At 41.3% G+C, this 19,118-nt stretch overlaps 1 protein-coding gene across 6 annotated transcripts in view; it reads right to left on the bottom strand.

The window, feature by feature from the left end:
- Positions 1 to 19,118, bottom strand: part of FAM13C (family with sequence similarity 13 member C) — a 117,262-nt gene that overhangs the window by 30,484 nt on the left and 67,660 nt on the right. For 5 of the 6 annotated variants that reach the window (XM_014882351.2, XM_088168810.1, XM_088168808.1 and 2 more), the window contains 4 exons: positions 15,714 to 15,752; positions 10,861 to 10,917; positions 9,007 to 9,205; positions 4,416 to 4,537 (listed from right to left, as the gene is read on the bottom strand). In XM_014882351.2, coding sequence (XP_014737837.2) covers positions 4,416 to 4,537; positions 9,007 to 9,205; positions 10,861 to 10,917; positions 15,714 to 15,752 — 417 coding nt within the window. Of the gene's footprint in view, positions 1 to 4,415; positions 4,538 to 9,006; positions 9,206 to 10,860; positions 10,918 to 15,713; positions 15,886 to 19,118 lie in introns of those variants that run through there. The other variant, XM_088168811.1, reaches the window with a different exon arrangement.

Raw genomic sequence — 19,118 nt, 5'->3', positions numbered from 1 at the left:
ACTTCAAAAGCAGTAGGAACAAGCCCTAATTTTCCATCTGTGCTGAGTACATTAAAATTATTTCAGGCCTTAGCTGAAATTTTGAATAATTGCAGGCACCCTTATTTTGTATAATTTACATCCTGTAAAATAATGAAAATTAAATTTTCTCTGTGGCTACTACTCAAATACACGTCTCTCACCCTCCTTTATAGATTCTGGCTTTGGCAAAATTATCCTTTTCTCCATGACAGAGATGGCAAAGATGTTATAAGTAACATGTATATTTGAAGCTTGTGGATATAACAACAACAACAACAACAAAAATCTAAATTCTAATTATCATAACAGAGCTCTTACCAGACTTCAAGTGGGAGATAAATTTGCATGAGCACTGTGCTGTTTAAAAAACAGACCAGGACATGTGAATTTTTGAATTATGCACAACATCACTTTTAAACCTGCATAAAATTCAAATAAAACCACAAAATTTTAAAAGCTGGGGGAAATGTTTGAAGATAACCTAAGCAAATCCCCACCACATTTCCTCTGTGAAACTCAGAAAAGAGTATTACATTTTGTAACTTGCAAATCTCACTCCAGTCCAACTATGATCACAAAAACCCCATCCCCAGGCTATTTATGGGTTTACACACCACAATGCCACAGGTATTGGCATTGGTGATGCCAGGGTAAGTCTTGCCCATCAACCTCTCAGTATTCTGTGGGATGAAACTCCTTTTCCAAAGTCACCTTCAGTCTATCCTGGCCCAATATTCCTCCCCTGTATCCAATCCAGGAGCCAATTCCACCCTTCCCACCATGAGGGTGACCTGGAAGCTAACAGCTCATGAATGGAAGTCTCAGGTCCCTGTCAGGGGACTGACTCAGCCTGTCCAGAGTTACAGCAGACGAGTTCACAGGATGGCAGAACACACAACAGCATATCTCAGCACCTGGAAAACAAAAGGCTCCTTTCTGGAACCTTCCCAGATGGCAAAAAACCATTATGAAATCCAAACACCTCAACATGGGGCTACAGGTGGATGCTTCAAAAGCACACCTATGACTCCTCAGAAAGCAATGCAGAACTGCAAAAGACTTTGGGGTGAACATGAAGTGCACACCTGCAACAAAAGAAAAATCCACCTTGAAGGGCCCAAGGGCAGTCCCTGAGTGCTGGAATAGGAACTCAGAGAGCCAGTGTAGCAGTGCCTGTCTCATTAGTCCCAGCCCTTATGTAACCCAGCCAGCACCTGTTATTCTTACTACCAGCAGCTTCATACTTAGCAGGAATTGTCCTTACTGGGGCTGCAGCAAGAGCTGTTCTTATCTTCCTCCTCTATCCTCTCCCCATCCCACCTTTTGCTTTTTTTTTCTTTAATCACAATGCAACTCAAAAGCTTGCTCAGAGACTTTTCCATGCCTTGGTACAAGAAGTATCACTGAAACCATAAACAGCAGTACTTTAATACCAACATCTCTGAAGAAACTGTTCTTAGGAACCAGTCAGCCATTTCCCAACTTTCTCCCTGCTCACCTGGCTGCCTGTGCAGGTGAAGAAATGCAGCCTCTCAGGCTCTGCATTGGCCATGCAGGTCTGCACAGGGACATCAGCACTTCTGCAGATTCCCTGCTGCCTCCCACTCATCTCTGAGTTGTAGCTGTTCAGCAGAAAGCCTGGAAACCACAAGAGTTCCCACCTGAACTGCACTTTCAAAATGCACTTGCCTTGCTGGATCTTGGCCTCCCCTCAGGGAAGCACAGAAGCCTCGGGAGGCTCTGGCTGACCCCACGATCCAGCATTTCCACTTCTCCTGCAGAACAATCATAGGTCTGACAGCAACCGCCACCCTACAGCCTCTTCCAAAAATAGTTCTAGAATCACAGAATAAGGACCAGTCCTGGGACCTGCTAAGACCTGTTAAATGAAACCATTCATTCCCAATTTATTTGGGAAATGGTGAAAGCGGGGGAACTTTCAGGAATTTTTCTTTGGCAGAAAACTTCACCCGAAACTGTAGTTCTGAATTCCACACTGACTTGGCACGCAGCCTTCGCTGAAGCATTGACCTCCCCACTGCCACGGAGAGCTTTGTTTCAGCCTCCTCTCTCTGTAGCAGGCATCTGACAAAAGCACCAGGCTCTGCTCAGGTAACTGCACACAGCCTGCAGCCCACTCCAGTTTTGCTGATTGCCTTTGAGAAGGCAAGTGACAGGAGCAGCTGTTTGTAATCATGTGTATTGTTTCATGCTGGCTTTTCTAGTCTCTGTTAAAAAAAAAAAAAAGGCAATTCCTTTATTTGTTCCCAGGACCGGCTTATAACTTTCTATCAAGGTACAGATTATATTGCACTCATATCCCAACCGAGCTACACACAATGACTGGAGCAGTATCCAGTGTAATCACTGGCAATAGTATTAGAAATTCATATTCTGGAAAAGAAGTTTAAAGATTCCCTTCCATACAGATGGTGTTTCATCTACTAAATTGATGCTGATGTTCATAAATCATACATGATAAACACCTCTTGAGATTGAAATCCTTGCTCCACAGGTCAGGTACTGCTTAGTCAAAAACAAGACACTATTCCCTTATTCTTCTGGCTGCAAATCTCTTCAAGTCTACTTTTCCATTTCCCTCAAATCCCACAAAACTTTTCCTTTATTGTTTCAGTGGTTACCATAAAATGAAAGTACCCTCTCAAACAATACACACTTCTAAGTCATAATTCTGTGGATTGTTGCTCTTACATGGCTTGGTTTGTTCTTCTCTGTCACACATTTGTTTATGAGCATCCCTTGTTAGAATATCCTAGATTTTTCTGCTTAATGGAAACTGTACTGAAAAGTTGTTCATGATTTAAAAAAAAAAAAAAAAAAAAGTTGTTCGTTGATTAAATTATCTTAGAATGGTAAATCCAGGATCATTATTTAACAGATTTAGCCCTTGTGGATAGGAGGCTTTCTAAATAGCTACTGTGGTGTTAAACAAGCATAAATAGCATATTGGAAAATGGTTTAATACCAGGCAGACTAAAAAGGCCAAATTGTTGAAGTGGACAGGGGAACTTTGCTGCAGTTGTTTTTTATTTATGCACACTTCAGTCTGGTTCCTATCTCTAAAGTCCGCGTGTCTTTCATCACATTCCTTTTAAAATTAACCATACACAAACATCCCACCAGCAGAGCCACTGGTTAGGTCTGACTGTCTGATACCACACTCAGTAAGCTCCTCTTTACAAGAAGTCCCTGGGATTCTTTCCTTGCATAAGGAATGACAGAAAAAAGAGAAGGCAGGCTTCCTAATTAGAAACACTTCCTGAGATGCAGCGTTTCAATTGCACTTCAATTTGCATTGGAGGGCAAAAGCACTTTGTTGTCCAAGGTAATTAAATGCTTTTTCATTCTGCTAACCCTTTCTTGGAGTGCACAAATTAAGGTCTTTTACAATGTTGCCTCCTAAAAGCTGTGGAGAAGGCAACCAGTTCATGTCACATAAAGCACCAAAGTGCCATTGGATGGCAGCTGTCACTGCTGTCCTGCTCCTGACTGCAAATAAACCTTGAGCCAGTGAGCTCTAGCTGCCAACCAGCTGTGCCCTGAGCCACTGAGCATCGCTGGGATGGGCTGCTGCTCCTGAGACCCTCCAAAGAGAGCCAGAGGCTGCCACAGAGCACCAAGGCTCTTCTGCACATCAAGACAAAGAGCAGAGACCTGGCTCGCCTGACAAGAACTCTGTGCACAGAAAAGCAGAGCCAAACCAGCACTTGAACATTGGAAATGTGTGAAGCAGTGCCTCCAGATTTAGTAAGGACTAAATCTTATCCCTAGGACACACCTTCACTTGTCAGTTGAGTGATTTGAAACCCCATTTTTAGCCTTTTACATGGCCATGATGGATGAAAGTAGAAACAGAGCTGAGTAACTTCATCACCAGCTGAGTTACCTGCCATCAAGACTTGGTTAATGCCAGACCTGAACACGCAGTGCCCCTCCAGCTCCAGAACAAGTACAGCTGCCACAGCACCCAGAGTCTAAACTGTGCATAAATGGATACCCTTGCTATAATCAGGTGTGAATGTTCCCTTTCCTATTTCTCGGAGAATGTGGCTCAGAGAAAGAGAGGCAATTCAGCACTGGGGGTAAAAGAAAAGAAGCAGAGAAGTATTTTTGAAACTTGGCCCAGAGGAACTGAAGTTTCTAAACTAAGGATGTTCTTTCTGCTTCAGATGTAAGGGGTTTAAAGAATGATGAAATTTGCATTCTTATCTTTATCCCTTTTGCTTTCTCCAAAGAGTCCTAGATGCATAAATATAGAATACACTGCCAACAAGAGCCAGGAGTCTGAATATTTTATGCAGAAGACAGCAAAATAATTAGCCTTTCCTACAGTTAATCAGAAGTGAAATGTGCTGTGTTATCCCAAGTCTTACCTTGGTTGGAATCTCACAACTGCTTCCTGGCATTTCAAAGCCACATTCTGTGCATAGTTATTAGGTGAGGATCCAGCCTTCCCCTGCCATTCTGAGACGCCTGGCAATGCACACTCCAGCTCCTGCACAAAGAGGAAAAAAAAGAAAAGCTGAATGTGCCCTGTCAGTACCAATCCAACCTTAGCTAAATATTTTGCTTCAGGAAAAAAATGCTCCTTGAGACCAGATGCTGGTTGAGGATCTTAGTTCTTTTTTGGTATTAATCTGGAAACAACTGGAGAACTCGGAAGACAAAAGGTTCTAAACAAAGTAGCATGTTATTTCACATAAAACAGTTTCTGAAACCAAAGCAGACTGTAGTTTTTCTGTTTATTACTTAAATAACAGATGTCAGCTTCAGAGCTAAGAGGTTCTATACAAAGAATGCATTTGAAATTATTTACTCACATGTCAGTAAGATTTTATTACTTGAGCATCGTGAAAAAAAATCTGCCTGACAAAGGCAGGTGCAGTTCACTTAAATAGGGTATGTAAAATTTAACCATTTGCCTCTTTCCCTTCCCTAGCTTATGTGTAGCTTAATGAATAGAGTATTACTCTGGGAGGAGGGAAAGGCAGTGAAGGGAAAAAAGTCACATCACCCAATCTGCTACATAAAATAAAAAAGGGTAATTTAGTCCAAAAAAAAAAGGAATAAAAGAAAAGGAATGAGAAAAGTATCCATTTAACTCCAAGCTTTTGAAAACCAGTTGTAGGGCTGTGAAAAGATGTGTTCAGCACATCTTAATTTCCTTATCTATGAAATGGGTTGTAATATTTCCTTTGCATTGCAATAAAATAAATAAATTAAGATATTTGAAAACTTTTTTCCTACCTCTTATTAGCTTTTGTAATTCAGTATTTTAGTCTAATAAAATCGAAATATAATGTGCTCTGCAAAGCAACAGAGCTCCCTTCCCTGCTAAAGCAATGTACCTGGCTTTGCTCCAGTTTCAAAGCTTGGTTGGATGCATGGAAATCAAAAGTTTGGATAGGGCTCTTCAGATGGGAGCTTGCAGGGCAGAGAGAACACAGCAATTCCAGGTGCTTTCAGCTGGATGAAGGGAAAAGCTGAGGACAAGAGCACGTGCTGGCAATACGCCCTTGGTTGCAGGCTTGATGTTTGAGGACTTGGGGGGCTTTGGATTGTTTCTGTAGTTTTTTTCTCTTTTATGTCTTTGTTGCTGCTCATAAATCATGTCATTAGGGTGCTAACAAGTAACACCAGGTAAATACCCTTGATGGAATCTCTGTTTCTAAAGAGCAGTGAAATCCTGATGTGTCACAGGCACCTCCAGCAGAGCCCTGTCTTCTACTGCGTTTTTGCTTCTTTTTCACTAAAGAGGGTGACTTTTACAAGGAAGTTGAATCATAATAAACATAATCAGAGTGTACCAAGAAAATGAAGCAAAACTTGCAGACAGCTGATGTGTTCATGTGTTTTTGCAGCTGATGTGTCAACATCAGCTCTGGCTTTTTGATTACTGTGCACTTAAAATCACAATTTTATTGTCAAATTATTGGAAGTTCTTTGACGTTCAAGCAATTTGCGTACTTCATTTTTACTCAAAATACAAAACTTAACTCAGCAGTTTTCAGCATTTTCATCTTAGGCATTGATCATCAAGCCACCATTTCATTTTTATAGCCATTTACCTTGATAATAAGACTGAAACGGAACTTTTACTGTCTCTGCCTATTAGCCAGGAAGTTTGGTGTCCTTTTGTAAATATATCCCAATATCAATAGAGAATTTGAGAATGACTCACTCAAGAATCCATACTCATGACTGTGCACCAAAGGTGAGTGACAGGAGAAAGAATTGGGCAAGGAAAGCAGACTTTCTATTCCTCTCCATCTGTTCTCACACTGACTCCCTGGAGTATGTTCTGGGCATATGCTTCTTCACCTCTTGAAGTCAAATAAATCCTAATCAATTTGATTTCTTATAGATGAATGTTGCAGATTGCAGATGGAACCATGGGAAAGATGAAACCAAGTAGCTGGAGTACAGCACTGCAGTCGCATTCCAGCAGCCTCCTCTCTTCCCATACTCTGTTTGGAAAGGTTACAGCTGCCTCCAGAGCCAGCTCCTGCCCCCAGAGAAATAACTGCAGGCAACATGCAAAGTACAGCTTTACTCTGGTGACATTTTATCATCTGCTAAGTGGTCAAGTGAAGTCACCTGATGCTGCTCTTTTATTACACTTGGGTTTTTTAATCATCAGTGTAAATCTAATAACCTTTTCTTCTTGAAGACCAAAGGCACATGACCACAGGGCTACACTTATGCCAAAAATATCAGAGGCACAGGAATCACGCTTCAGCTGAGAGCCTTGTGAAGCTCAAAATCCCCAAGCTGGATATCTTTCCTCTACTTGATCACAGCTGCCCATTCCCTCTCAGAGACCTTTCTACAATGGAAACTCCTTGGATTCTCATAACTAGAAAGGCACACAGAAATGGTTCCCATCGAAAAAGACTTTAATCCTTCAAACGTACACAGCAAATTTATTCATCTCCCAATAGCCTCTTCTAATTTGAAAGGGACAATTCTCTCATTGGCTTATAACACATAAGAGTAAATAGCAAAGAGTTCCTTGGCTTATCAGAGCAACACCTTTAACAGAGATTGTGTCACTGCTCTGGTGCCACTCCTTCTGATGACACAGAGAAGTCAGGCTGGGGAAGTGAGGAGACTGCTGAAAAAGCACTCTGTCAATAATCTCAGGAAAAGAAGGATGAACAGTTTTATCATGATGTGCAGTGCATCCCACTTTTCTTTCATAAATGCATGTGCTCAGAAAGTGCTGTTTGTCAGCTGCTTGGGAGTACATCACTTATCCCATCCAGTGGCTTGGTGGCAAGGGGTTTCACCAAGGAAGGTTCATGCAGTTAGAGTGTTTCATCACTTCTGTCTTTCCTAGTTCAAGCCCTTGAGTCATGTGAAAATTATCTGCCTGGCACTGTTTTTCCTTCCAGAGACTGCACACATAAGTCACACTGGTATTTTATGGCAGTCTAATTATATACACAAAAAGTTTCCCATTAAAGAATTTTGCCATTTCCAGTTAACCCCTTGGGGCCATGTAAAATGCCACAGAGCAGCAAATCTGTGCTGTGTTGGCTTTCATTGGGTGAGAGGTACAGGCAGGACACACACAGGGGGCTCGGAAGAGGCTGAAAAAGCAACAGATGACTTGCCCCATTTACTGCTTCTTCCTGATCTGCCTCCACTTTCTCTTCACAGGGCAAAATCCCCATCATTTTTTCTGTTCAGCTGATAAACATGACACCTCATCTCCCTGCAGGTTAAATAATATTTTCTAGTAATACAATACAGTCGCAAAAATAAAAACCCAGTTACTGCTTTATTTCTGGATTAGCTCCAGAAGAACAGGCAGGAAGCTTAGGGCAAGAGTTTGACATGGATATTCCGAAAGAGACTGTGATAATACCATTTGTCATTTGATTTTCATTTTCCTTCAGGGATTCAAAAGGACAGTCCTCACTTAGAAGGTAAGATATACTGTCTAAAATGGTGAAATCCCATTCTAAACTTGGTCAAAAATAATTTCTAGCCTATTATAGGTTTAAAGCACTTCAGAAAGAGCTCTGCAAATTTCTATCCACAAACAAGAAGGGAGGAGAGACAAAAAGTAGCCATATACGTTATACAGCAAAGAAGAGATGGAAATACAGACATCTGTATTTGTGTATGCACAATTTTATGTAAACACAGACATCTGTATTTGCAGATGTCAGGCCTTGTGCCTACTGCAGACCAACAAATCTACCAACATTAATATCAACTGTCTTGGATATGAGAATATTTTCAGTTGAGGGCTTTAATCTGCACCAGAGCTCTACCCCTTACACTGCATATCCAACAGGACTTGGGAAGCACCAGGGAAGAACAGAGGCATTTTCAGCAGCTGCTGAGACATAGAATTCTAGAATCAACATAGTAAATGTACCTGCAGAGACAGCAGCAGAGAGTTCCTCATTTCCTGTCTTCCTTAACACCTTTTACAAAGTTTACAGTTCTGCTCCCCCCAGCTCAGCCTAGTGGGGGGTAGCACTGCTACCAGTATACTACTGCACGGGTATGGACTTACTATTGAAATATGAGAAAAACAGAAATTAAGATGAAGGAAAACCATGGAATTTCTCTGTTTGCAGCCAAAATACCAGCATAAGAGATCCTTGATCAAATAAACAAATCAGAAATTGTCTAATCAAGTGCTGCAGCTAACTAGTTTTTGTATTTAGTGCAGGGAAACACAGGAAAACTAAGGAGAAATATTTGCACGTCTTCAACTATGCCCTTCACTCACTTCTGAAATAAGTTGCAGCACAACCCTCTCTGCAATTTCCTAGCTGAAAGAAACTGTTGTTACAGGAAGGTTGCAGACTGCAAGTCCCTGGAATCAGGGTAGGTTATTGTGAGATGTCAAATCACACCATTAATTACCAAGGAGCCCTCTTTGCATTTCAGAAGTTGCTTAGACATTGTGCTACAAGCCCACCTCTGGTAAATTCAATTCTTTACCTGACTTTCCTCATGACTTTTTCCATTTTCTATCTTTGCAATGGGCTTAGGTTTCCTCAGCTTTAAGTTGCCCATTTCAGGCTTTAGACTGCAGTCAATTACAACCTGCTGCTTGTGCTGCTGAGTGTCTTGCAAAGGCAGCTGCCTTTCCTCTAAGACAGCAGAGTTGTACGGGTAATTTTCTTTGTTATCATCATCTCTGTAAGAAAATAAAATTGAAATGCATCAGGCAGGATTTCCGACACCTGTCAAAACATTATGAAGGAAAAAGAGCAACAAGTCCTTAGCAATGGTATATTGCTTTTACTAAGTTTAGTGTTCTACACATCAGTAATGGGTCTAAACTACTATTAGCATTATTACACACTCAACTGTGGAGCTACTTAAATGTTAGCTTTAGAGGCACTCTTGGACTTCAGACCTACAGTTCACATTCCCCAAATAAAATCTGAAACTGTCCTTTTCATGCAGAAGACTTCCCCCATTCAATGATTCACAGTAAACGATAATCTCACAAAAATATCATCACAGAATAATTCCTCTCAACAACACACTTCCCTTCTGATGGTCTCTGCCTTTCAGGTCCATCGCACAAAGGGAAGGAGGAAGCCACTCAAAGCAAGGTCTGAACAGCCAGAGGTGTGTTTGGGGAAACCTCCTCCTGTGTAAGAGCACATCTGGTGGCTTGAACGGACACTCATGAATGCTTAATCTGGGATCTGGGACAGATGTTTTCAATCCCCACCCAGACTACAATGTGCAATCTCTGTCCAAGGAGACCTTGCTAGTGTCATCCACATCCAGTCACTCCATCCTTAGCCTGGTCTCGTGCCTTCCACTGGTAGCATCTCCATGGCTCCACAAAGGTACTGCAATGCAGAAGGCAAGGCTGCCTGAGGAGCTGGCAGCGTGAGCTGAGCGGCATTGCTGCTCCAAAATCCCTGCCTGGAGCGTGGTTTTCAGATGGGATTTCAGATGTTAGCTTCAGCTGGTAGCATCCTAATGGTTAGCTGGTAGATGACCTCTCTCCTGGTGTGAAACTTTCACAGCTGAGGGACTCAAAGGCTATTGAATTAAATCCCCCTGAGATTTTCTTTTTTTTTTTCCAGAAAGCATAACTTGCTAATTCAATGTTTTCTCCTAAGGATTTTGAGCTGCCAAACTCACTTTCCATCTGTAGCCCATCAGCACCCAGATGGATGCTTGCAGGGTGCCTGTGGAGTTGAACACCATTGCTGCCCATGCCTTCTGCAAGTGTACTCCAAGGCAGTTGTTATAGTTACAGCTTTATAGCCCACGGGCACGCCAAGAATGTGCACAAGTGTTGTTAATTTTAAGGTATCCTCTGATTTTAAAATCCTCCTGAAAGTTTAAATTGCATACCCTAGCAATCAATATGTACTAACATGGCCATGAGAGAGGCATGCCTCAAGAATACTTCAGTTAAATTGCAATTTGAAGGATTTTTTTTCCCAGACACACACAGCAACGAGCATTTCCTTGCACAATTACAAAACTCTGCTTACTACTGCTTTGTACCAGCTGCTGTACAGTAAAATTCAGTGTGTAAGCACCACAGCTGCATCTGAATGACAGGAGTATGATGTGAAGTTAAGACTAGAGACCATAATATATTTACTTACACAATAGCAACAGTAATTAATCTTCATATTGTTCAGACAAAAGTACACTAGATAAATATGTATTTCCCAGAAATACTAACAGCTTTTGCAGGTAATACCCCAGAAATTCTGCATTCCCTTGAGAATAAAGGTTTCTTTCTAATGGTTTAACAGAAGCAGTCATAGCTTCATTTGCTGCCAAGGATTTCAGAAAAACTTTACAGGAGAGTACCTGGGACTGGAACTGCCTGCTTGATCTTCATGCACAGAGTCTGAATATCCGTCACACCTTGAAAATGAATGGAAGATAATTACTGATTTTCTGCCAGCTGCAGAAACTTATCTTTTAATAACATTAAAGTGCAGCTCAAATTATAAACACATTTCTTCTTCTCCTCACACTTTAGTTAGGGTCATTTAATATCGTAGCTGTTCCATGAAAGTCCAAACCTCAGAGGAAAAAGAGGATTTGAGATGTTAAATGTGCACAACTTAGCATATCATTTTCAGACAAGTGAAAATAATTAGAAGGAATTCAGATGTTACAATAAAAAGCACAGAAAAGTTACAAGAATTTCTGTATTCTAATTGCTTATAGCATACTTCACATTAACCTCAAAAATAATTAGACACAACCAAGGATGTTTTTCTCCCAAACTCACAAAAATATTAACTATGATAGACCAGTCACCCTTTGTGCAGCAGGAAAAAGAATCCCCAACTAAATTATGCAGTGAGAGTTAGTCTTAAAAAGTGAATTAGCAGTATTTTTTAAGATGCCTAAACAATTATAATCAATTACTTCCTTTAAGTTACAAACAAAAGAATTGTCCTAAGGCTTCCTAGAGTCTGGATAAATATGCTAAACCTCAACCACTGAGAGGTGAACATGACACTGTGGCTGCATGGCTGAACTTTGCAGGATGAATTAACCTGCAAAACCCATGAGCAGTCTTTCTTCAAATAAGCATCCATCCGTAAGCATGCCCTCTTAAAATACGCAGACTCCGAGCTTGGTATTGCTGGGGTAAAGTCAGAGCCCTCTCCTCACCATCAGTTCATACTCACAGGGTACAGACACTAAGGAGGCCTGAATTCCTTGAAGTTTCCTGGCAGAGGAATCTCTTCATTATGGGGGAAGCAGCCTGTACTTTTCCTGACTTACTATATTTTGAGAAGAACTGCCCCACTTCGAAGAGAGTACGTTAAGTGACACATTCATAGCTCTGTGTTGCAGTTTGATGGCAAGATTCCTCTTCCTCACCAGTCTTCTGCTGGTGTCTATATCAAAAGTCAGACTGCAGCAGAAAATATTTAAAGGGCCACTCAAGTGTTTACACTTCCTGAATACATCAGCATGTGCATGAAAGCATTTGCTGCTCACAACTCGAGCAGAGAACTACAGTGGCAGATCACCCTAATCACATGATATTCCTGCAGTGAGTGCAGCTTTCCCCACACGGCAAAGTGGGATGATGGATGGAAGACAGGACTTGATGTGCAAAATGTGAAAGTTCACTGTAGAAGTCTGATTGCCTCTGGATGCCAGTCACACCTTCCCCTCTGGCCAATTCCTGACTACCTCATGGGAAACAGCAAGGGCTGGGCACAGGACACACTGGGAGTTTGAATAAGGAAGCCCAGTGTGAAAGGAACCAGCTGTAGAACCAGGAGGAATGTTTCAGAGGGACAAAACAACAGAAAGAAAACGCATCATGAGCTCCTCATAAGAGTGCCAAGGTCAGAGCTGGATGGACAGAGCTCCCAGCACAGATACAGGAGAAGGAAAAGGGGCACCATGGGTCAAGCCACGGCCAGCAAAGTCCAGGGATCCCCTGAAGGGACAAACTCTCCCTCCTGGGTGTGCCTCAGAGAGAGGAGGTGGGAGGAAGCAGCTCTGCCACCAGTTTTGCTGCCCCCTCCTCTCACCAGTCACCTCACTTGGCTGCCTTCAGTCCTGAAAGACCGTGTTGGCAATGGGGAACACTCTGGAGGGACAATGGATGCCTGAGCAGAAGTCCAGTAGCCAAGCCAAGTCCAGTTAAGGAGCACTCTCTTTAACTGGAGGATCTGAGCTGGCTGTAAGGAGGTGATCTCAAGAGGCAGAGGTCCTAACTCAGCATCCAGCAATGGATGGAAGTCATAAAACAAGACACAGCTTATAAAAGACATAAGTGAGTGAGACAAAATGTATTTAAGTAACTGGATGGCAGTAGATAGGAAAGATAAGCAGTAATGAGTCAGAGAATGCAATGACCATCATGAAATTTAAAAGATCGTGGGGAAGTTCAGAAGCAACACACTTGAAATTTTCCAACAGAAATTTTTATCTGTGCAAGAATAAATAACTACCAAGAGGCTGAGAGCTCACTCACACAAGACAGTGCTTGAGGCTAGGATATAGCAGGACCTTTAAAAAGATGAATTTTTTATTTAATGCAAATATCCATCATTAGAGCATAGAGTGTTTCTACATCGATTTCTTAAAGAAATGAGCCTTCTGTGTTCATGCCACGTGTCTGCACATATCAAAACAAACATGCACACCTTCCTTTCCTCTCACCAGTAACTTGTAAATCTTGTTGTCTACTTTTAGCTGCATTTAATAGATAGGGTGATATTTGAGAGTTTGATAAGTTTTTTTGATAGTTTGTGGCCATGTAGCAGAGAGACTTCCCACCAACCAAAAAACTGCAGCAGCCTCTTCCTCAGTCCTAAACCACCAGAGAATATGCCACAACAGCTTCAGGTCAGAAATCCAAATGGGTTGAGGCTTACATTGGGTAGGAGCTGTCTTTTAACAAAACCAGTGATGTGAATAGTCTCTCCTCAGTGCCCAATCCTGCTATTGACTGATGGATATCTCTTATGGCATGGGCCAGAGTCAGGTCAGAGATGGGATCCCAGCCTGGATGGAGTGTTGCTCTGAGCCTGGATAGTAATGCCTCTGTGTTTCTTCCAAGGTCTCAGGGTTAATGGGACCAGCTTCTTTAACTTTTTTCCATTTTCACCTTTCCACAGGAGCCATTTCAGAGCAGAGTGAAAACTGCTCCCTTTGGCTGACTTGACCTTTCAGATGCTCACGAGAGCAGCTCCCAAACCGGGCTGTGTGCACGGCTTGCTGGGAGCTTCGCACCTCCAGGCACTCGCCTTGTCTGGAGAAATGTTCCTGAGAGTGCTGTACCACTGGCTTTATATCGTTCAGGAAGCCCTGGCTTTGCCTTTGTCATAAATAAAGACAGAGATTGTTATATGAGGATGTCTAGATTTGCACGGTAAGCTCTCTCTTTCTTCTGCTAAATAAAAGTAAATCTATTTTCATCTGTTTTCAGAGATGGTCAACACAAACAATAAGTCCTGAAAATTGTAAGAATTGTGTATCCTCAGCAGCTCTCAAAAGCAGGTCTTTTTGATTCTTAGGGAGAAGGCAAAAAACGAGACTTAGAGAAGGCAGCTCTGGAAACCAAGTTTGTTCAATTAGACAATGCTTTTCAGATAGCACTGTTCACTTGCTTTGTTTTCTAAAAGCATTTTTCTACCCCTTTGTTTGGAAATATAAGATTAAACATGAAATCCCACAAACAAGAACCAACAGCAGTCGAAGTGAGGGAGATCCCTCTCCATCTCCCCAAGGGCAGGGCTGGCACCACACTTGCAGCTTTTATACCCTCCTGGGTTTAACATGAAGCCCCACAGAGAAAAGCCATCACCTTCAGGTCTCAGAAGCCTCAGGGGTGAGGCAGGCCTAGGAACTGCTCCAAAGGAATCTCTACAGGAAACAGTGGATGTACTTAGGGACAGAGAAAAGGGGAGAAGAAAAAAAGAAAGAAAAATATATTATCTGTAATCTGGCTATTTCTCTGTAAAGGGGGAGCAACTCATAATTTTACAGGCCACAATTCATCACTTATCTAACAGGAACACAGGAAACAAAAACAAACAAGCACACAAGCAAACAAAAACCCCTCCATGATTTATTAGCTTCAGTTCAATCTTTCCATATCTACCCCAGTCACACAAAAAGTGTGACTAAATTTAAATATTAAATAAAGGAAAGGAAATATAAGCAAATCAAGAAAAGCAATATATGAGAGCAAAGTTCTTCAGATTCCTTTGAAATATTACTTTTCTTGTAGAGGTAATGACAACACTTAGGGATGGCTCAGATGATTGCAACTTGGCCTGCTTTCAGAATGTCCCCTGTCCCCGCAGCACTCAGCAAACAGCTCATTGTCCAGCTGGGGTGTTTTAGATTATGAGCATTTTAGCAGTGTAAAACTCACCTAATACACAAACAAATCTATACATAATTTTCCTCCTGAACAACAGCTTGGCTCCTTACTGCTGCAGAATCTTCCCCAAAAGCTTTTGAAACAATCAAAAGCATGCAAAATAAAAATGCACAGAACACCAATATTTACGTGGTTTAGACTGAAATAAGACAAAGACTATTTCATTTGCAATAGTTCCTAGAGGGTTTGGCTTTCTAACTTTCTAATGTCCTCCCTTGTTCTGTTGTCTCTGTAAAAAAAAAAGAAAAATCAACATATACATCCTTATGATTTTGATATATACAAAAGGCCATCTAAGGAGTTTATGGAATCGATAACAAAGAAATGATGTTTTTGGTACTTGGACTATTTAAATAATGTGTAGGGATTTTTCAAAATATTTCCTAATGAATTTTTTTTTTCCTAACAATGCTTGTGGTAAGTACAGACTGTGTGCCCTTAGAAAACAGACATACTTGTGTTTGACAGGATCATCAGTACCAGAAATGAGCAACATTTTGACAGGAGGTTTATCCGACACTGAAAATCACTCACTTAAACATGTGTGATGTGCACCCAGCGTATATTAGCCCCAAAAAAGGTATTTCACTGCTAAATAGTCACAGAGCATTTAAAAGCAGCTGTTTTATGCAATCCTTCCCATACAGTCAATAATATATTTAGATTACAGAAAACTCAGTCAAAATATATGATAGCTTGGGACTCCTCACATACCACTTACAAATACTCTGTATGGTAACTAAACTCATCATTCTTGTTTAAAAATAAGGACATCTTTAAAGTGTTCACTTACTCTGCTAAAGCTGTCGTGTTGAAGGACTTGTCCTGAATGCTGAAACAGAAACAAGAAAACATCAGATAAATCAGCAAGGCAGGCAGGCTCCCTGTATCCTCCTCAGTTGTAGGAACACATGCACAAACATGGCATTGCGAGGCACGTCTCTGTGCGCTCGCTCTGCATGCACGGCTGTACCTTGGGCTGCTCTGCACATGCTCATAATCAAGAAACCACAGGGATTAGTCCTACAACACTCACAAAGCCCAGCCAGCAGTGCCCAGAATTCAGGCAGGGGTGCAGGTAGACTATGAGGCTTGGATCATGATCTTTTATAGCTGTAACAGTGCTGTTAATAAAGGTTTAGGTTTACAAACAAGTATTTGGTATTCTGTCCTTTAAATGTTTGCTCTGTGTAATTGGCTCATCAAATGCAGGGTTTTTTTTTTTTACTTAAATAGCGTTGCCCTATATAAAACCTGGAGGTTTTCTTGTTTAGTGGTCTCTTATATGTTCAGCTCTCAGCTCTTGGCCAAATCCATTTTTTTTCTATGAAAAGAAACCAAAACTGGCAGAATGGACAGTTCAACTAGGAAAAGGTTATTAAGCTAACAGCAAGCAGTAGATTAAACCATTTCTGTGAAAGGAATAGGCTGCTGTGCTCCTGCAACAAAATGTTTCTGACCTGATGTAATACATTCAGCAGGGTCAGCTCAGGATATTGCAAACTGCTGGGTTTGAAGCAAACCCCTCAAATCCAGTGAATACATTCTTGGGTCATCCTAAAATCTTACAGCAGTAAAAAATTTTTAAAAATTTAGAAAAAAAGAAAAAAAAAAGAAAAAAAAAGAAACCAGCAAACAATCTCGCTGCTACATAGCAGAGGTGGGATTTACTGTTGTTGTTGTTGTTGTTGTTTGGGCTGGGGAAGAGAAAGCAATGCAGACAACGCCTTGCGAGCACTCCTGTTTGTGACAAAGGCATCTCTGAGACGCCAGCATCACGCCGAGCAGGGATAAAGAGAGGCACCTCCTCCTCCTCCTGCTTCCCGCAGCAGCAGCTTGTGCCTCTGCGTGGTGTTGACACGCATTTCCCAGGCAGCAGAGGCAGCCAGGAATCACAGCCCTGACGATCGCTCTTCTTTCACCAGCAGCATTAACAATGCATCTTCCCCTCGTCCCAGCCTCCCCACCTCTCACACACGCTGCCTGCTCTATTATTTATTATATTTGTATATATATATCCATGTGGATAATGGCATGAATTACCTGGGGATCAGACTATCACAGTTGGTCTGCAGGGATCTCTGCCCTTCAGAGAGGCAGGTTTTGCAAGAGAAGGATTAACAGAAAAGCTAAATTTAATGGTTAGTAATTAAATCCTGCCTTAAAACTGAAATTTCAAATTTTTTCTCCTCCTGTGTCCAGTTCTATTGCTCTGACCATACAAATATAAATTTCTTTATTGCTATTCAAATTGCAGAACAGCAACTGAACAAAGATATTCTAGATGTGGTGGGAAGCAAAAGCTTAATTTGCGTGCTCAATAAGTAGAGTGTCATTAATAAGAAAGGCTATTACTTTATTATTTTTAAGGAATATATTCCAGAATGCTTAAGTGAAAGCTTGACTCTCGATTTTTAGTGGTTAGGCTGGGTTCACAGCTAGAACTTCAGGTGTGTAGTGGAGGAATCACTACATTTTATCACAAAATCACACCGGTAAGCATCACAGCTTGGCTGGAGTAGAATTTAAAGGACTGGGTACCTACCCCCACCCCTACAAGAAAGGGAGCTCTTACAAACATGACTTCTCCATTTGTGGGTGCATAAGTCAAGGTCAAATGCTCTGCAAATTCATTCCCTGTGCAAACACACTGTGGGGCTTTGATGTTATTGCTGGGACGATAACATGACAGAAGATCAGTTTGTAAAACAGGGATACTTTGGACTGAGGCCAAGTTTAAAGCATCATAATTTTTCTGTTGTTTGTCTGGACTTTGGTGCTGAACAGCAATTGCTAAATCTCCTTTAGAGAAGCACTTTACATTGCAGCTCACTCACAAACTTCCACTAGTTTTAAAGATAGCATTTGATTGGTGTAAACGGAGAGTCTCTTCCTATAAGGCTGTGAAACCATTCAACAAAATGAAATTTCACAGTAATGACAAATGCACATAAGTAAAGGCCAGGCAAACTCAGGAACCTGTTTCAGAGCAATGCCCTGGCCAGATAAATGGGGCACCCCTGCTCCTGGGGAACACAAGAGAGGAACTACAGTAGACTCACAGTATCTTTTCTTCTTTTACCAGATGGAGGTCATTTGTCTTTAGGGGCAAACACTCATTTCAACAACGCTGTTGGCTTGAGCCCTGTTGGCTGACCCCAGCTCCCTCCACATTGATGTGCTCGGGGTGAGACCAGAGCAGCCAAAGGGGTGAGAGCCTCTGGCCTCACCAGGGAGAGCCAAAGGTGCTTGAACCTGCATCACTGTTTCCTTCTGAGTCCCAGGCATGGAGAAAACCTAAAGCTGCTGTTACCTCCTTATTTTCTATAATGACATGCAAGCCAATTAGGGCCATAGTGCTATAAAACATCACTCTTTAACACACTGAAATTCTCAGTGCCAGATATATTTCATCACCACTTTCAGATGACATGCCAGGCCTCTCATCATCTTGAAGTCTCAATGAAAACAAAGCTACACCTATGTGTGAAGTAAGCTTTGAACTTCCCTACTGAATAACAGATAAACTTTTAAGGACTTTTTATTTTTAATTCATCAGAATATGTATTTCTGAAATTCTGAAAATAAAGGCTTTTAAATCAGTTTTTCCTTATTTCTTCTGAATAGTTTCAGTGAATAATATTTTTGCAAATCCTATGTCTAGGAAAAGACATCTCTAAAGAAAAGCTTCTCATTTTATAGCCAGTTTTGTTCTTACCCTCTTTTGCCAAATGTTGATCTAGCCAATATAAACAACACATGAAAGCCCTTAGCTGACAACAAAAATGTCAGAGATCACCAAAGCAAACATCTACATACATTTTGGAGACACCAAGATTCAGAAATATGTCACTGTTCACTTCTGGAAGTTTGACAAATATATTGCCTATATATGGCTGACAAATAGATTGGCATAGAAAGTCCATTCTTTATTTGGTTTATATCATCAGGAGAATTACTGCTAGGTCAGAAAGAAAAATTAAACAGGAATCACAGCATCCAGCTTGGTTTTGCACATAACAGAGACACATATTCAAAATAAATTATAACTTCATAAGCTCAGAACAGCATTAGCTGGCAGTGAGTGCCTTACAAAGGCAGTATAAGTCTGCAAAAGGAGAGAGAGGTAGTGAAAGTGGGCAGAAATAGTTCTGGCAGAACAGGAGAGTATAACAATCAAAATGTCATAAAAAGGAAG

This window comes from Sturnus vulgaris, chromosome 8, assembly GCF_052056855.1.
Source record: "Sturnus vulgaris isolate bStuVul1 chromosome 8, bStuVul1.hap1, whole genome shotgun sequence".
Taxonomy (NCBI): domain Eukaryota; kingdom Metazoa; phylum Chordata; class Aves; order Passeriformes; family Sturnidae; genus Sturnus; species Sturnus vulgaris.
Note: the sequence above shows the minus strand (reverse complement) of the source record. Positions and strands in the feature narration are given on the sequence as shown.